This window comes from Elgaria multicarinata, chromosome 6 (assembly GCF_023053635.1).
Source record: "Elgaria multicarinata webbii isolate HBS135686 ecotype San Diego chromosome 6, rElgMul1.1.pri, whole genome shotgun sequence".
In the NCBI taxonomy this organism is placed as follows: Eukaryota; Metazoa; Chordata; class Lepidosauria; order Squamata; family Anguidae; genus Elgaria; species Elgaria multicarinata.
In genome coordinates, this window is record NC_086176.1 from 32,109,893 (window position 1) to 32,128,075 (window position 18,183).

General features: G+C 42.3%; 1 protein-coding gene across 1 annotated transcript in view; it reads left to right on the plus strand.

Annotated features, from left to right (window-relative positions):
- The first annotated feature begins 4,157 nt into the window (after positions 1-4,157).
- The window catches only part of CAAP1 (caspase activity and apoptosis inhibitor 1), a 36,424-nt gene continuing 22,398 nt past the window's right edge, over positions 4,158-18,183 (plus strand). The window contains exons 1-4 of the mRNA XM_063129204.1: positions 4,158-4,406; positions 8,089-8,289; positions 13,344-13,428; positions 17,175-17,253. Of these exons, the coding sequence (XP_062985274.1) occupies positions 4,284-4,406; positions 8,089-8,289; positions 13,344-13,428; positions 17,175-17,253 (488 nt within the window). The 5' untranslated portion in view covers positions 4,158-4,283. The remainder of the gene's footprint in view (positions 4,407-8,088; positions 8,290-13,343; positions 13,429-17,174; positions 17,254-18,183) is intronic.

Genomic DNA, 18,183 nt, shown 5'->3' on the forward strand with positions numbered 1-18,183 from the left:
TGGTTCTATCTCCCTCTGGATTCGGTGATAACCTTCCCAAAGCTGAAGAAAGTGCAATGTTATCTGCAGCCAGCCAGATTGCAATAATAATGCTGCAGAGTATGAGCTGTCTCATTCATATTGATGAGACGTTCATTCTAAAGTCTAATCCCTTATACCTAAATGTCAGCATTATTTCTTAGTTCTTTATCAGAAACATGCAGCGCATGTGCTTATCCTTTGTTCTTGTGCTTTTAGAAATATAGCTGCAGTACTAAATATGTAAATAAGTATTTGAGACCTGAATGTTCAAATTTTATTTTGGGAAATTTCCCTGCTTAGGAGGAGGAGGTGTTTTGCCAGATTCCAACGTGCTATGCCTAGACTCTTTTTCAGTAGACACATCATACGTGATAATTAAAACTAAAGCCTCTCTCAAGCTGTAGTCCTCTACACTTACCTGTCAGTAAACTCCAATGAACTCAATTGACTTAGATCTGAGTAGAAGTGTATAGGATTGTACTGTCATTTTTCTTCCCTTGACCAAGCAGGCAAGGATAATAAGCCTTGGTCTTGGCAGGTATATTCTGTTCCACTAAGTAATGTGTGCAAGTTTTCTCAATTTTTTTGACAATCAAACACTACTATTGCACAATGCTCAACTTAAACAGAGGACAAGATACATGGTATCTTTTCAAGACAGCTAGAATTGAAATAGTTTAGATTTTTTTTTAAAAAAAATGTCTATATGGAAAGCTGTAGAACGTAGGTTGTGGGGAAGCAGGGACATATTTCCCTGCAAAAGCATTTAGAATTTCTTGGTTAATAGCTGTGCACCCTCGAAACATCTATTTATTACATTTGTTATTTATTTGTTTATTGCATTTTATTACATTTCTATCCTGGTGTTTTCCTCTTGCAAGGAACCCAGAGTGGCTTACAAAATTCTCTCCATTTTATTTTCACAACAATCCTGTGAGGTAAATTAGGCTGAGAGTCAGTGACTGGCCAAAAGTCATCCAGTAAGTTTCATGGCTGAGTGGGGACCGAAACTCATATCTCCTAAGTCCTAGTCCAACACTCTTAACTACTACACCACACTGGCTCTACATTACACTATTAAAATGTTTTTGGATGTGTGTATGTGTGTATATATATATATATATATATATATATATATATATAGGCCGATGACTACATCAAGTATAGTCTAGAGCAGCCTTCCTTAACCTTGTGCCCTCTAAGTGTGTTGGACTACAACTCCCATCATTCCTGACCATTAGCCATGCTTGCTGGAGTTGATGAGAAGTGTTCAAAACATGGAGGGCATCAGGTTTTGGAAGGATGGTCTATGCAATGGTGGAAGCCTGGGTCTCTCCTGAGGTTGGTTTCCAACTCCCAACAGCCCTGGTCAGTATGGTCAATGGTCAGGAATGATGAAAATTGAAGTCTTAACAGTTTCAAGAGACTACAGGTTCACCACCTCTGGCCTAGACCTAAACAATTATGTAATCATGGAGATGGGAAAGGATCCATCCGTTTCATGCAACAGGCTTACGTTACCCATTAAGTTAGAAGCACTCCCTTTTGGGGTTTAGGGTTAAAAGGTACAGGAGTCCTATCCTACTTCGCAGCTACTATCAATTGCATTTTCAGAATGTTTTGATCCCTGTCTACATGCCAGCCACTGCAAACATAAAATGTTGCCAGGGACAAGAGCCAACTTTTGCAAGCAGCATGTTGCTCCTTTAAAGAAAGAGAAACATGTGATAACTTTATTAGGTCTCATAAAAGTTACAAGCTGAGCCCTATGTTCTTGTGACTTTTAAGAAATTGCTGGTGCCGTCCAGATACTTGGGACTACAGAATTCCTGCATTCCTTACCATTGGTTGTGCTGGCTGGGCCTAGTGAAGTCCAAAACATCTGGAGGGCACCAGGTTGGGGAAGGATATACTATGTGGAAGGACACACACACAGAGAGCTCTATAGCACCCAGTGCTGGCTCCAGGTTTTTGAGTGCTGTTGGGCAAGCCACCCTCCATGGGTCCCACCCATCAGTGAGTCTACCTTCTCACTGTTATTTGTCACCAGCTTCTTATAGCTAACATTTGCTTTCTTGACAGGCAGAGAGCCAGTGAGCAAGAAGCCAGTGGCATTTACTGCTCCTCTGTATCTCTCCCTCCACCTGCCCATTGTTTGGGCCAGAGTGAGAGGCAGATGATCAAGTAGGTTGCAAAGGAGAAGAGTAAGAGCAACTCCAGGGGGCTCTTGTCAGTGGGCCCATGCTGGGATGTGGGCCCTCCACAAGTAGTCAGTCATACGTATCCTTGACTCTGGACCTAACAGTAGCTGTAAAATTAAACCAGAAACGCCCTGCAAGAGGAGGGTGTGGGGAGAAGGAGTGTTCTAACACAAAGCTAATGAAAATATTGACAGGCAGGCGTGCCTGGATTTGGCCCTGCCTAGAAAAGAGAGGTTTAACAACTTTCAGATTGCTATAAATTTATGATAGACTTTATGGAGGCTTCCTTACCACTGGATTTCTCCAGAAACCATTTTTTCAGGCCTGTTGCTGTGAAAGTCTAGAAACACTGGACAAAGGCAGGATTTTAGCATAGCTATGATTGGGCAGAAGTGTACCTACAACAAAAGGTACTAACCAAGACAGGAGTTTATGCTCTTCCAATCTCACCCCCACCTTTTGCATTTAAAAATATGATTTAAAATTAAAAAGATGCTTATGGGCACAATCCTATGCACGTTTAGGCAGAAAAGTCCTATAATTCCTAGCATCCCTCCAGCCAGTCATGCTCACTGGGACATGCTTGGAGTTGTAGGGCTTTTTTCAGTCTAAACATGCATAGGATCGTACCATTAACTACATGTTACCTACTTTCGTAGTCTTGGGTTTCAGAGTATTTGCAGAGAGGATGGTTTGAAAAAGCGCATCTTGGCCTCCAGGTAGGGAGTGAACAAACTGACGGGTTACCCTGTCATTGAATACCACATGGAATTTGAAATACTAAGGGCGCAATCCTATGCCTGTCTAGACCAAAAAAAGAAAGAGTCCTACAATTCCTGGCATGCTGGGAATTATAGGACATTTTTCTGCCTAAACATGCATAGGACTGTGTCAAACATTTAAAAATGCCACGTGTCTGCTTGCTGAGCAATGAAACACAAGACTTCGGTGTGCAGTTGAGCGCTGGATGTGGACTGAGGGTGATGGCAATTGAAGCAGCCTGATCTTTGCTGCAACATTCTGAAGGGGTGGGTGGGTCTATTTTGTTATTATTTACAATATGTTTATACCGCTTAATATCTAAAAAAGATGCCAGAGTGGTGAACACAGGTATAAACAGTAAAAAGAAAGATTAAAAAAGCAAATTAAAATGGTTCAATTTAAAATAAAGGTGTGGGGGGTGGGGGAGTGGCTAGTCAGTTGGGGAAGGCTTGTCGAATTAAGAGTTGTTTTCAGGAGGTGCCAGAAACAGGCTTGTGTTGGCAGGAGGGAGTTCCACAGAGAAGGGGGCCACCACAGTAAAGGCTCTTCTGGTGGATTCCAGTCGGGTCATAGGTCCATGGGGAACCACCAGGAACATGCCTTCCAATGACGTCAGTAATGAGGCAGGTTGGTAAGGGAGAAGGCGCTCTCTCAGATGGGAAACGTTTAGCTGGAAATTCAAACCAGCTCCGCCCCGGACTTGCAGTATTAATAATAACCGAACTACACTGAAGGGCTATTGTAAAGCACTCTGAGCTAGCTCCCTACACACCAACCTACAACATCCGAAATGATGGGTCCCGTAACGGCACTGATATTGGCAGGGCGATTGTCCTCCGAACAATTACATGTTAAACACGAGATAAGAATCAGCGTTAGAAAGATCACGAGCTCCTGTCATTGAGGCTACTTTTTGTTTGAGAGGGGCGGAAATGCTCCAAATGCCGAAATCTTTTATTTCTCCTCTTCCCCGGCAACTTCGTTCCAAGGGCAGCTCTCTCTTCCGCTCCAAGTGCGAGAAACACAGCTTCGAAAAGCACCAAGAAATTCCGCCTCCATTTCAGACAAGTTTTTCGAATTAACTCTCTACCACATTGCTATCTCTACGTTGGCTGGGCTCGTAGGGATGACGCACTCAAACCGCGTCACTTGGGGGGGGCAGCTGAAAGGAGCGCGCGGCTGCCTCAGCAACCGCTCAAGCGCCGCGAAGGTTGTCTTCCCCCCACCCCCTAACGCGGTTGTTGTTGTTATTCCTAAAGACTCGTTGAAAGAGGCGCCGCCGTATCGGGGTGGGGCGTCATGACGGGCCGCAAATTCTCGAAAGAGAAGAAGCGGCATCGCTCCCGCTTGGCTTGCTCAGAGGAAGGCGGCGGCAGCGAAAGGAAACGGCGGAGCACCGAGTCGCTCCACGGTGCCCCTGAGGTATAAGGTTCCGACGGGGAAGAGGGAGGGGGCTGTAGTACGCACGCGCAGAATACCCCCCCATCCTCTGGTTCACGCGCTGGGGGGGGCGTGGCTTCAGTCTTGCTCGTCTTTCCTTTCCTGTCTTGGAGAGATCTCATGAGAATGTCAGAGGAGCCCTGCTGGATCAGACCAAGGCTCTATCTAGTCCAGCTCTCTGTTCACACAGTGGCCCACCAGCTGTTGACCAGGGACCCACAGGGCATAGTTAAATGATGGAACTCACTGCCACAGGATATAGTGATGGCCACCAGTTGGGATGGCTTTAAAAGGGGGTTGGATAAATTCCTGGAGGAGAAGGCTATCTGATGGTTGTGGGCTGTCTCCAATATCCGAGGCCGTAAGCATATACACCAGTTGCTGGGGAACATGGGTGGGAGGTTGCTGTTGCACCATGCCCTGGTTGTTCATCCCTGGCCGATGGCTGGTTGGTCACTGTGCGAACAGAGTGCTGGACTAGATGGACCCTTGGTCCGATCCAGCATGGCACTTCTTACGTTCTTAGGTGCAACAGCACCCTCCCACTCACGTTCCCCAGCAACTAGTGTATACGGGCTTACTGCCTCTGATACTGGGAGGTAGCGCATAGCCATCAGGACTAGTAGCACGCACCCCTCTCCATTTTTCCTCCCTCTGAGATTACTCCTACTCTCTTGATGAAGGGTAGTTATGAACTCACAATATGAAAGTGTATAGAACATAAGGGTAGAGCTAAGTGTGGAAAGCTCCACAATTCCCATACAATTTTAAAATCAGGTGTTTACTGAAAAATTAGGGAAGGTGTCTTTTAATTGGACTTCCCCTATTTCTTTTGTTGTTTTGTGAAAGGCAACCATTAAGCTAATCATTCCTGCCCTTTTTTCATTTAAATTCCCGCAGACAACACAGTGTATGACTGTTGTTGGTCCCTGAAGTAAATGGAACCCCACTCCCCTCCTCCAGCATGTATATATAGATCTGCCCGTTTGAGGTTAACATTTCATGCATCTGATGAGGTGGACAGTAGCCACGAAACCTTATGCCAAAATAAATTTCGTAGTCTTTAAGGTGCCAGAAGACACTTTTGTTACTGTGACAGACTAATACCGTTACCCCTCTGGATGTCTTATGCCTCATTCATTAAGGCTGCAATCTTTGCACTTGGGAGTAAGTACTGTTGATCAAAGATCTAAGCAAAACTGGTTCATGTCCTGATTATCTTTCACTTTGACCACAGTAGTCTTCATTTTGTTCTTTGACTGCCTCCTCTAGGTCAGCTCACCTCTCTTCAGCTCTGCTGTCGATATCATTCACCTCTCTTATTATTCCGATCATATGTTGTCCCTCTTTAAATCTCTACATTGGGCTGCTTGTCTCCTCTTGGATCCTGCACAAACGTCTCCTCCTTATCTTCAAAACCCTTCATGGCCTTTGCGCTAATATCCTGCCACATCTGGCTGTGACCTTAGCTCCACCAACTCCATCCCCCTCCATCTTTCCAAAGATTCTTTGCTCCTTCAGATCACCCTTTCTCCCTTGCTGCCCCTTATACCTAGAATTCCCTCTAGATCACGTGAAAAGTCTATCAAATCTGACATGGTGAACTCCAATAGGAAACAGATTTGCTTTCGGAAGCACACAAGCAGGGTATTCTAGATACAAGTCCTGTTCAGAGTGCTACACCTGACTGGGGTATATAAACATGAGTAAAGGGTGCAAGGGCCATGCATGCTGGCCCTTTCCTCTATATCCCCAGTGTGCGCCATCCCCATTCTCTCAGTTTGAAACATTGCCGTGTTCAAGCGAATGTGAGTAGAGCCTCTCTTCAGAACTCTTTGCTCAAAGTGGGGAAGTTGAGCACTGAAAGAGATGGGGCAAGGGAAGTAGGAAGTGTGGATGCAACTCAGCTAGCTGCAAAACAAAAAGAAAAAAGGCTGATGTGTCTGCATGGGAAGAGAAGAGAGAGGAACATCAAGCTTCCTAAAACCATCCTCCAATCTGTGTTGACCTTCCTTCTGTCGCTAGACTGATACTCTTAGGATTGCTGTCCTCACTTCCTACTTCCTTTTTTTCATGCTCTTACCTCAGAGAGGAGACATCTTTTGAGTCTCTCTCCATCTTGAATTGAGAACTTAGTTAGCCTGAAATAAGGACATTTCTATACAACATGCATTTCCTGCAGTAAATGCAAGCTCACTTATTCCTTTGACGCAGAATTTCCAGTATGATTTATTCAGAGTAAAGCATAGAGCTTCAGCTATTGGGCGGTATAAAAATGTAATAAATAAATAAATAAAAAAATACTCCTTCAGCTAGTATTCCACACAGCTCAGGTTCCTTGCCAGGTTCTTGCTCTTCTGTCAATAGTGGGCAGGGCCACAGCCATTGTGTGTGGCCCCATGCTCTTACTTGTGTGCATGTTTGTGCTTAATATTTGAAGAGGGCTGCAGTCATCCCAGCATCTCCTAATATAATCATCAATATATATGTTGTGTTACATTTTTAGCTGTCCTGATGGATAGCTACAGATAGACACACCCTCCTTCCATTTCTTTAATCCTTTTAAAACTATTTAAGCTAGTGGTCATCACCACATTTTGTGGCAAGGGATTACATACGTGGGAGTGGATTTAGATTTGCCCTTCTATGACCAAAGGGCTCCTTCCATTGGTGGAGGGAAGGGTCCAGTGGAGCCTTCCACTGGAAGAAGAGGGTGCAGTGGCAATTTTCGTCTATTCCTCTTTTCCCTTGCAGTCCCCACCTCGTGTGTATTCTGGAGGGTTCCCTTCCATCCATAGGACCATCCAGTTTGTGGAGTTCTGGTGTCATGTAGTAGCTCCCTATGCCTGATAGTATGCAATCCAATGCGTGTTAATTTTGAATTCAATGCCATTGTGATAATTAAGGCTTGCTCAAAGAATGTTTGCATAGCGTTGCAGAGTGTGGGCTGGCAGTATGCAATGATAGTACTGGCCTGCCTTTCAGGACTATAGTATGAATTACTAAGATACTGCCCATGAGATTCTTTGAATACTCTACAGCAGTCTTTCCCAAATTGGTGCCCTCCAGATGTTTGGGACTCCAACTCCCGTAAGCCTGAGGCAGCAGGATTAATGTTTGGGAATAATAGGAGTTGGAATCCCAAACATTTGAAGAGCACTAGTTGGGGAAGGCTGCTCTACAGTCATATATAAATGCTGAATGTTGTTATTGTTTATCCTGTATGGATTTCCAATCTATTTTATTCGGTGACCGTTCTACTACTTTGAGAGATAATTCTTTCTTTCTATCCACATCCTTTCCACTGTTCATTTGTAAATCTGTTTGTTGACCTTCTGATCTTTCACATGATTTGGACATGCAAGATTGAGCAGCTTTATGAAGCATATTAAAATATTACATTTGTCTAATTTATGATGTTCTGTGATTTTAGACTGTACAAGAGCAGGAAGCTATATGAGAAGCTTCGTTGATTCAGGCTGCAATCTAGTATTCATTTATCTGGGAGCAAGCCGCATTTAACAGTATAGGACTTACTTTTGGGAAGGCATGTATAGGATTGTTATTTCAATTCTGTAATCAAAGCTTAGTTGCTAGGATTGCTGAGCCATCAAGTGAGTTCTTCCTTGGCTTTTGACTGAAACAGTTTTGTGTCATGTTTTAGGAAACAAAATGTATTACACAAATGCCAGAAAAGGAGGATGTGGGAGAAGAGCCCAGTGACATAGAAGAAGGTGGACTAGATCTCAGTGTCCAGTTAAAGCCTGTTAGTTTCTACATCACAGACAAGAAGGAAATGCTTCAACAGTGCTTTTATATCATAGGGGAGAAGAAATTGCAGAAAATGCTGCCTGATGTTTTAAAGGTACTGAATTTGGCATGTCTCAGGGCCAGGAAGCTCTAAGTCCCTTTCTACACCTAAGGATTATCCCAGGAAAATGGAGAGATAGTCCCTGCCTGCTCCCGGGATCCCTTGTTTGTCATTTGCATGCAGAGGGATGATCCCGGGACGATCTCAGGAAAAAAGGCAGGTGTAGAAACGGCCTAAGTGCTCACATAAGAACAGTTAAAGAAAGCATGATGTTAAATGTAATATTTTCAATTTTTACTGCATATTTTTGTCTTCTTTTTTTAAAAAAATCACACTGATGTCTTGGTTTTGCTACAGTTATTATATAACTTTTTTCAGAATTCAAAATGTATTTCCAATACACTAAAGGTGCCCTACCCCTTACATCCTGCTACTATCATGCACACAACTGGGTTGCTTAAATTAAATTCCATCGAAATCACATTGCACACAAGTTTGCAGTCATTGCCTTTCTGTTGGAGTACATAATTGGTATGGTAAAAATGAAACAGTATGAGCGTATTACCAACTTAATTATACAGCCTGACTAAAGAGATTTACTAAATGGGACGTGCTTTTGAATTGATCTTTTGGTTGAATATAGACTAAATAGAGTTTGGGATATGCTTTCCTAACTAACTGCGTGCCTTTGGTTAGGTTTTGAGAATGCAAAGGACACTTTGAGTGCTTACTGATGCTTTATTACAGATGGGAACCTTTCTATTATGCACGAAATCCTTTATTTTAATTACAGTTTCCTGTGCTTGTTTCATTTTCTTGATAGCTTTTCTTTTCAGATTCGGACTCAGATTCCTTTGTTTGTATCTAGTCATCAGACAATTGCAAAGCAAAAAATTATCAGGGAACTACATATCTATCTAAAAGTAACATGTCCACATAAATAAAATTGACGCAAATCCAAATGTTATAAATCAACATAAGCCCAAATGATATAAAACAAACATAGAATTCTAGAGATTGTCTCCAGTGGTCTTGTTCCACAAGCAGAAGGGTGGAACTAGTGGAACAGAACTCTCCCTGCCCCAGAGAAATCTGCTTTAGAGGCTTGGGGGAACCTCCGGAGCACATTTGAGGGGCTGCAGAGGGGAAGAGAGAATGAGGAACGCCCAGTGCACAAGCCGACTTTCACTTGTGTGACATCGGCTCCAAGACTAGACCTCTATGGTACTCCCCTTTTAAAAATACCACTATTTTAACACAAGAAAGAGAAGAGTTATACAAACCTGAATCAAACTGTATAAAAACAGTCATGAACTTAAAATTCTGCATATCACTGACAAGACACATCGGCTCCGTTCAGACAACACGTTATTCAACGCAGTGCGAAAACTCCACTCAGCGGTTCAGTTTTTAGGGGGTACTCCCCACACAACATGTTCTAACTCCACCGTTGTGTGACTGTGGGCTACCATGGAGTTGAGTAAAATCCATAGCAATGTTTGATAGACAGTTTTTCTGTCATCTCTCCTCCCCCTGTCCTCCTGATGGTATCCCATCAGCCATTGCTGCAAAAAAGCAATCCCGGCGGCTCTCTTAGAGCAGCACTTGCTCCTTTCGCCGCTCTTGCCTGGGAACTCTGTAGCTAATGGGGAAAGTCAACACAACGGAAAACTCGATGGAGAACTCCACACAACACGCAACACAACAGTTGTGCAGGAACTCTCCTCTGGACAATGTTGATATTCTGTGTGGAGTGTTTTTTTTTTAAAAAAAAAAAAACCTTCCACCGTTGCGTGGAGTTTTCCTGCCAGAGAACACAATTCTCAACATTGGTGTAAAAACTCTACTGTGGAGTTCTAAAACCACCATTGAGAAACATGTTGTCTGAACTGACCCTTCATTTCCCTTTTCTCTTAACATCTAGATAGAAAATGTGCAGTCTTTGCAATTAGTTATGGATCTTGCCCCTACAGCAGATAGATTTCAGTCTCATGGAAGGGCCTCCCCACTTATCCCCCTAAAATCTGAGCCAGGTATTGTTCTTTCAGCGCATTATTCAAAGGCCAATATATGCTCATGTACAAAGTCTTCCAAATGACTGCACACAGAATATGGACCAATATTATTTATTTATTTATTGCATTTATATACTGCCCCATTGCTGAAGCTCTCTGGGCGGTTTACAAAGATTAAAAAGATTGGGTTAAAAAGACTGAACATTAAAAAGCAATAGACAAGATTTAAAAACATAAAAAACAGTTAACATTTAAAACAAATTTTAAACACTCAGAATATGGCCTATTCCTTTATCTTCCTCCTAACACAACTGAAGACATCTGATTTAATTGGCCACCCTATCTGTGTATCATTCAAAATAACAAGGTAGGACAAAAGGAATGTGAAGGAATTTCTTTCATGATGGTGGTGTTTTAGAAACTAATATAGATGCTTTATCCACCTGTAGGGAAATGTCAAACAGTTGCTGCTTCAGAAACCTTTTAGCAAGCTCTATCCCCACATTGTTTTATGTAGTTCAGAAAAACCTAATTTCACCACTAGGGATGAGACAAGCCCCTTCCAAGAATAGGTTGTTTGTAATTTCCTCAAAGATTCGAAGAGAATACAAACACTTACTAAAGATACTAAGAGGACACTAACTCACTAAATGGCTTTTTGACCAATAATGTTAATATACCACTGTTTGTATTTTTGGCCAATTCAGGCCTATAGAAATCAAGGGGCTAAAGGGGTGGTGGTGTCATAGTTTTGAATTTCTATGTATATACATGCATAGATTCAACTAAAAAGATTGAATACATAGGTGTCAAATTCAGTTTTTTAGGAGCCATGCCTGTAGAGGGCTTAATAGATATTTGATTTTTTTTTAATTTAATGATTCCCCTCCCCCTTCAGCTATAAAGCTACTACACATTCTTGGAAGGAATAACACGTTACCATTTTCTCTTTTTCATTTCTTATTACATTAACACACTAAAATTTGAATAGCCTTAAAGAGAGACAAATGTGCCCTTAGCTCATAACCCCACCAATTAAAATGTGCTTTTACCGATTTTAAAATTGACTCTCACTGATTAATCAACTAAGCTTTAATTGATTAACCTACCAATTAAAACTTGCAACCCTATTCAGTATGCATCCTATGCATTTATAAGCTGCTTCAACAGTAGTTTGGCAGATACTAAGATCAGACTACTACAAAGGCATTCAGTGTTTATATTTTTGTGTATGTGTGTGTTTTAATAAATACCGTTGTACAGCCCTTGGAATGGAGCAGGCTGGAAATGTAAATAACGTTAATTACTGTGGCATATGGAATAATGTCGTATGTAATTATAGCATTTCCACGGGGATATTGAAATTTTTCTTTAATTGGACATAACGCCATCAGATATGAGTGTGGCAACCTGGCAGTTTATAAATAAGTCATTTATAATTAAAAAGAACACTGTTCTCAAGAGACATGTGGCATCCTCGCTAGGAAATAAAGTAACTAGAAATCAGGGGCAGGCGGGATTGAAAAATAAACTGAAAACAAGATACCAGGCGTTCTGTGCTCTTTAAGAATATTGGAGAATTTTTCACTTGGCGAGAAAAGAACCAAAATCTTCAAATTTTTGAATGCCAATCCTGTCTCAAGATTTCTAGAGAAGATTTTGTAAAAATCGGGACTAGGAAGAGAGCAGCTGCCCTTGATGAATCTGATTTTGTTGCACTGCTTCCCTAGGGCTGCAGAGCCACTTCCATAGCAACGCTACGAGACAGCCAGCCAGCTATCTAGTTACACTGAGCTCCTCCTCCATTGTAGACACCATAGAGCAGCCTCGCAAAAGTTACTACCCCCTTCCAACATTTTAGTTAGCCTGCCCCGTCCCATGTTCTTGGTCTAAAAGTGTGCAGTAAGGAGATCACTCATAAAACTTCTCAGCCTGCTCAGAAATAATCAGTCTCAAGCTTGCCATAGAGTTGGATCTAGGTAGACTCTGGGCCAGAGGTGGAGAACCTCATGGGCCAAATCTGGCCCTTCTGGTGTTCCAATCTGGACCCCCAGGGGTTCCCCAAATGGTCATGTCCTTTTTTCTTGCCCACACCCCTTTCCCCTGATGGCTGATCATTTGATTATTTTCCAGCCTTTGTGTGTCTCCTCACCCCACACCTATTCTAAACCATTGAAATGCCTCTCCTGCTTACCAGCACCACCACCAGTAGCATAATGTGCCCCTTGAGAGCTTTTCTGAAATTGAATTTGGCTCTCGGGCTGAAACACGTTCCCCTCTCCTGCTGTAAGTTCTTCTGGGGAAGTGGGCAGGCTGGCAAGCAGGGCTTGGAGTGATGAAAATGCTGAATGACTGAGCAGTTTCCTTTCTCCTTCACTTACTCTTTCAGTAAAAAGGGAAGGGAAGCACAGTTTAATGAACCAGAATTCGAAGCAGCAATTTGAAGTGGGTTTCAATCCTGGGTTAAACTCTGGTAAGGGTGATCATATGGAAAGGAGGATCGGGCTCCTGTATCTTTAACAGTTGCATAGAAAAGGGAATTTCGGCAGGTGCCATTTGTGTGCATGCAGCACCTGGTGAAATTCCCTCTTCATCACAACAGTTAAAGCTGCAGGAGCCCTGCCCTCTTTTGTATCTGTTTAGTATGGATGCCCTAAACTCTGTTTAACCTTAACAATAGTTGATTTTGGGGCTGAAAAATGGCTTAACCATGGGTAAGGGTGGAGTTTGCTCCAGGAAAGGGAGGCGCTGCAGGGAAGGAACATCCATTCCCCAAGCTAATGCCTGATGAACAGTGGTTCCAGGGAGCTACCGTTGCCTTGTGTAAGTGCTCTTCCTTGGGAAGCCTCGGAGGCAAAACGTGCTTTCAGATTTGGCATATCTGCCACTTAACATTTTGTTATGAAGGTTTTATTTTTATCTTTTTGCATTTGTTTTTAAAAAAATTCAGAGAGCAGATTTTAAGTTTGATTTAAGTAGTATATAATTCTTGGCTTTTATGCATATGGCTCCACAGCATTTTAAATTGTTTTTTTTAACTTATATAAAAACTTGCTCTCTTCCTTTCTCTCTCTCTCTTTTAACTTTCCCTAGAATTGTTCCATAGAAGAAATCAAAAGGCTTTGTCTTGAGCAGTTGGAGCTCATGTCTGAGAAGAAGCTACTGAAAATCCTTGAAGGTAAGCAGCAGTATGTAATGTATAACATTTATTATTCAGTAATAAAACAAATGATTAAAACGCAATTAAAGACACGGCAATAACAGAAGAAAAACAGCACCTAACACAACAGACTCGTTTACATGCCAAAGGCCTGCTTGAATAAAAATCATGCGTACTTAGGCTCTATTTCAGTTGGAGATAAGGTTTAGGGGTTAGCCAAAGATTCCCTGAGAACATGGATTGTGAGAAAAGGTTTAAAGAGGTGGAGAGGCGGTATCATGTAGATGTTCTGATTGGGAGTTCTAGGCATACGAGTGGGCAAGGGAGAAAGAGTAGTTTCAGAAAGTAGGGTTGCAATCCTATGCATGTTTACCCCACCTCCACCTAAAAGTCCTACAACTCCCAACATTCCCCAGCCAGCTGGGGAATGCTGGGAATTGTAGAACTTTTTCTTTCAAAACTTGCATAGGATTGCACTGTAGGAAACGTTGGCGTGAGAGGCTTGGAGGAGCAAAGATCCACAAGGCAAGGGGATATAATGGGAAATAAGGGCAGAAAGCCAGGCAAAGCCATGGCGTGTTTTAAAGGTTGGAATGTCAGCTGCCTTTTACCGACCGACTCAGACCATTGCTTCGTCTAGCAGAGTATTGTCTACACTGACTGGCAGTGGCTGTCTCCACATTTTCAGACAAGAGAACTTCCCAGCGGTAACCAAAGGCACCAGGGTTTGAACCTAGGCGCTTTTGCATGTAAAGTACAGGCTTTACCACTGAGCTACAGTCTTTCCCTCAGTCCTGCGGCCCGTGTGGAGGAAAGCATTCTCCACTTGTATCTGTTCCCAGTTGCTGATGAGCACTTTCAGGGCTACTGTCTACCGGAGCAGCATTTGGTTTCAGATTGCTTCTTGCCCTTTGAACGTATCCCCTCTCCCAGTGTACAAACCCAGATCTATTCTCCTCCTATAAGAACATACGATGCACCATGCTGGATCAGTCCAAGGGTCCATCTGGTCCAGCGTTCTGTTCACATAGTGGCCGACCAGCTGTCGACGGGAAACCCACAAGCAAGACATGAGTACAACAGCATCATCCCACCCATGTTCTCCAGCGACTGGTAGATGTAGGTATACTGCCTCTGGTATTGGAGGTAGCATTGAGGCATCAGGACTAAGAGCCATCTATAGCCTTCTCCTCCCGAGCCAGACCCACAGGTAAGGACCAGGAGATTGTGTTGGCCATGGGATGGGATGAAAAGCCAGCAAGGAAAGCATTACATGGTCTGAGTAAGAAAAGAAGTGAATGGTTTTGGTGGACAACTCCACACTGTACATGGCAGCTGAAATTCCTGAGACTATACAGTATTATATTGGTGTTTCCCAAAGCAAAGGTGTGAAGATGTGGTCAGCTTCATCATGTCTTAGAATGCTTATGTTCATTCATTGGGGAACCCAATCCAATCAAGTAATCCCAAAAGTGTGTATGTAGGTGTTTGAAGATGCGGGTACGTTGTCCACACTTTATGCATTTGTTGTGTGATATACCAGTGTAACACTGGTATACTTAAAGTAATTGCATCAGCCTTGTAAATTCGGAGTCCCTAATGAACACCAAGTACAAGGATGTTTGATTATATATGCAGCAGAGAAACACAGCAATTGCCCATAAGATAGATTGGAAGAGACACTTCGAGCAAATGAGGGGAAACATGACTTGGAATCTATCTAATATAGAGAGACTTTAGATTAATGGTTGCTGCGGTCAGAGGAGCTACTCACAAGAGTTCTGGTTGGGGTTATATTAAGCTTGTTTCTTGCTCTGTAGTTTAAAAAACTAGAAAGTTTATCTCATAATTTCCTTTGCGTGTCTCTGTGGCTTCCCTTGATAAAGACTGCAGCCACCAAAGTTGTATGATTGCTCTTAATTTTTTTAATATACTTTTGTCCCTTCTCATTTGTTAGCCTTCTAGTTTCAGTGTTGAGTTTCTCTTGCAGAACTTGCCAACACTGCTATATATGTTGCTGAAGGTATATATTCTGTCTATAGACTCCTCAATGATGTAGATACAAGATCCTTGAACAAACTCTATTGCCTGTGTTGTATGTTTTTCTTGTGAGAACAAGAATAGCTGTTTTCTGTGCATTGCCAATACAACAGTTTAACATAAATGGCTCAAATAAGCTTTAAAAGAAGTTAGGGTTAATTTCATGGTTTGTTTGGCAAAGCCTATTTTGCTAGATGTAATTGGGCCCGTTTGCACATCACGACAACCCACTGTGGCTTAATTAAGCTGGGGGGGGGGGGCTGCTGGATCCTGACAGGCACCTGTGGGCACCATTTTTGCATGGCTCCAGTGGGCACCCTGCTTTGCCATGTCATGTGAACCTAGGCAGTAGGGCTTGTTTGAATATAGCCGTAAAATAGCCGTAAAATATGTCATGGGTTATTTGAGGATTGCCTAACTCTTTCTCCGCATCCCACCAATGCAACATATACGCTATGATGGGACAAGGGAGAGGGCTTTCTCTGTTGTGGCACCCCGACTGTGGAATGCCCTCCTCTTGGAGGCCTGGTTGGGGCCAACATTGATTGCATTTCGATGCCAAGTAAAAACATGGCTTTTTAACAAAGCCTTTGATGTTTAAACTCACTGGGACATTGTTACTGTTTTAATTGTTTTTAAATTATATAACTTGGATCATGGTTTAATTTGTTTTTAATTGTGTATATTTATTGTTTTATAGTGTATGTTTTTATCTGTACGCTGCTCTGAGATCTTAATGATATAGGGTGGGATATATATGTTTTAAATAAATAAATAACCCTGCCACCTGGGTTCGCATGACACTACACGACAAGCCATAGGAAGTTGGCCGCCATGCAAAAATGGCGCCCATCATGACGCAATGATCCCTATGGATAAATTAAGCCACCGTGGGCTGTCATGTTGTGAGAACCAGATCATTGTCTCTCTCTTCCCTACTGTCTTAAGTGTTAGAAAATTCCAAGGGCAGCCTTTTTCACATGGATGTTTCCCTTGCTGTGAAAGTGCTGGAGATTTTACTGTTAGTAATACCTTTCTATTTGCAAATATATGTGTTCATTAGGAAGCTGCCTTATACTGGGTTGAACTTTTTGTCCATCTAGCTCATTATTATCTACTCTGACTGGCAGTGGCCCTCCAAGGTATTAGGCAGAAACCTTTTCCAGCACCTGTTCCCTGATCCTTTAAAAAAAGAAAAGAAAACTAGAGCTGGCAGGAAATGAACCTGGGATTTTTTGCCTGCACTGCATGTGTCTACCACTGAGTGACAGCCTTTCCTTGGACAAAGGGCATTAGGAAAACACCCAGCCAGGCAATACTAGTCTTTAAGGAGACATGCTGTCCACCACTCAAGCAGCCGTATACTCTTGGAACTCACCATTGTTCCTTATTGCCAATTGTCTACTCAATTCAACCCTGTGTCTCCTTTACTGACTGCAATTCCAAATGGTTTTCTGTCAAACACCCCTCCACACACACACATACACACTCAAGCAGGTAGGCTTTATTTATTTATTATTTGTATATTACATTTATATTCTGCCCCATAGCCGAAGCTCTCTGGGCAGTTTACAGAAGTTAAAAATACTCATCATTAAAACAAATATACAAAGTTTAAAAACATAAACTTTGACAGTCATAACAGTATTTACTGACGTACAGTATGAATGAGGCAGGAAGAGGCTGTCAAGCCATAGTGTCTCACGTTGACATTTTATTTCAAGGTGAGAATGGGGCTGACTCCGACAGTGATGAGGAGGTTGATGGGAGTGAAGAGAAGACAGCAGCTGAATCATTCAGCCAGTAAGTAATTGTAATGAACAGATTTAATTTAACTGTCCTTAGTGACTTTGTTTTAATTTTGTCTTGCACCAAAAATCTGATTTGAAACACTTGGGAAACGTCAGCAAAATCCCAGGTAAAGCCTAGGCAAAAGCTGTGAAAATCCTATGAAAAGCCATGGAAGGCCTGCAAAGCCCTGGTGAAATGAAACCCTGCAAAATTCCAGATGAAGCTTTAGTGAGTCTTGGGGAATCTTTGTGAAATACCAGTGAGCCTTGATGAGACCCCAATGAAACTGGAGTTAAACCTTGGTTAGATTTTGTGAAACGCTGGTGAAGGTGTCTTGGAGACAGAATCCTAGGATACTATTCCTTAGGTTCTGTCTTGTACAAGGTGTTATATCAGCAAGACTGCAGATTTGATATTTTAATGGTCTCTAATGCTATGATTCAGCAAGGAAGTATATAATCCTAAAAGCAGGTTTGGGCTTTTTGTGGTTGACTTTTCTAGGTAAGCTTACTGTACAGCTAGGTACACCTCCTTTAAGAACTAGCTTTGCCTTGGAATCCGTACCTTTATCCTGGCTACAGACTTCATAGATAGATTTCTTCTCCAAACTATCTAAAGGCCTGCTTGAATTTTGCTTTACTCATCTCATCTTCATCCATGAAGATGAGATGAGTACTTTGCCCTATGGCTGCAGTCGGACAAAGAAATATTCCTAGTACTTAATCCTGAATTTCTACTACATCTATTTATCTGCAGTATAAGAGAGGTCAGTCATTTTGGTGATAGTCTACCATTACTTTGGATTTGAAAGGCAAGGATGTTATGTGGAGCTTACGAAGAGAAGAATCTAAGTACCTCAAGGATTAGTTCTACTTCCCTCAAGCAAGCCAGCACCAAGTTTTGTTTGAAGTTTTTAAAACTAGTGGCAGGAGTGTATGAAAG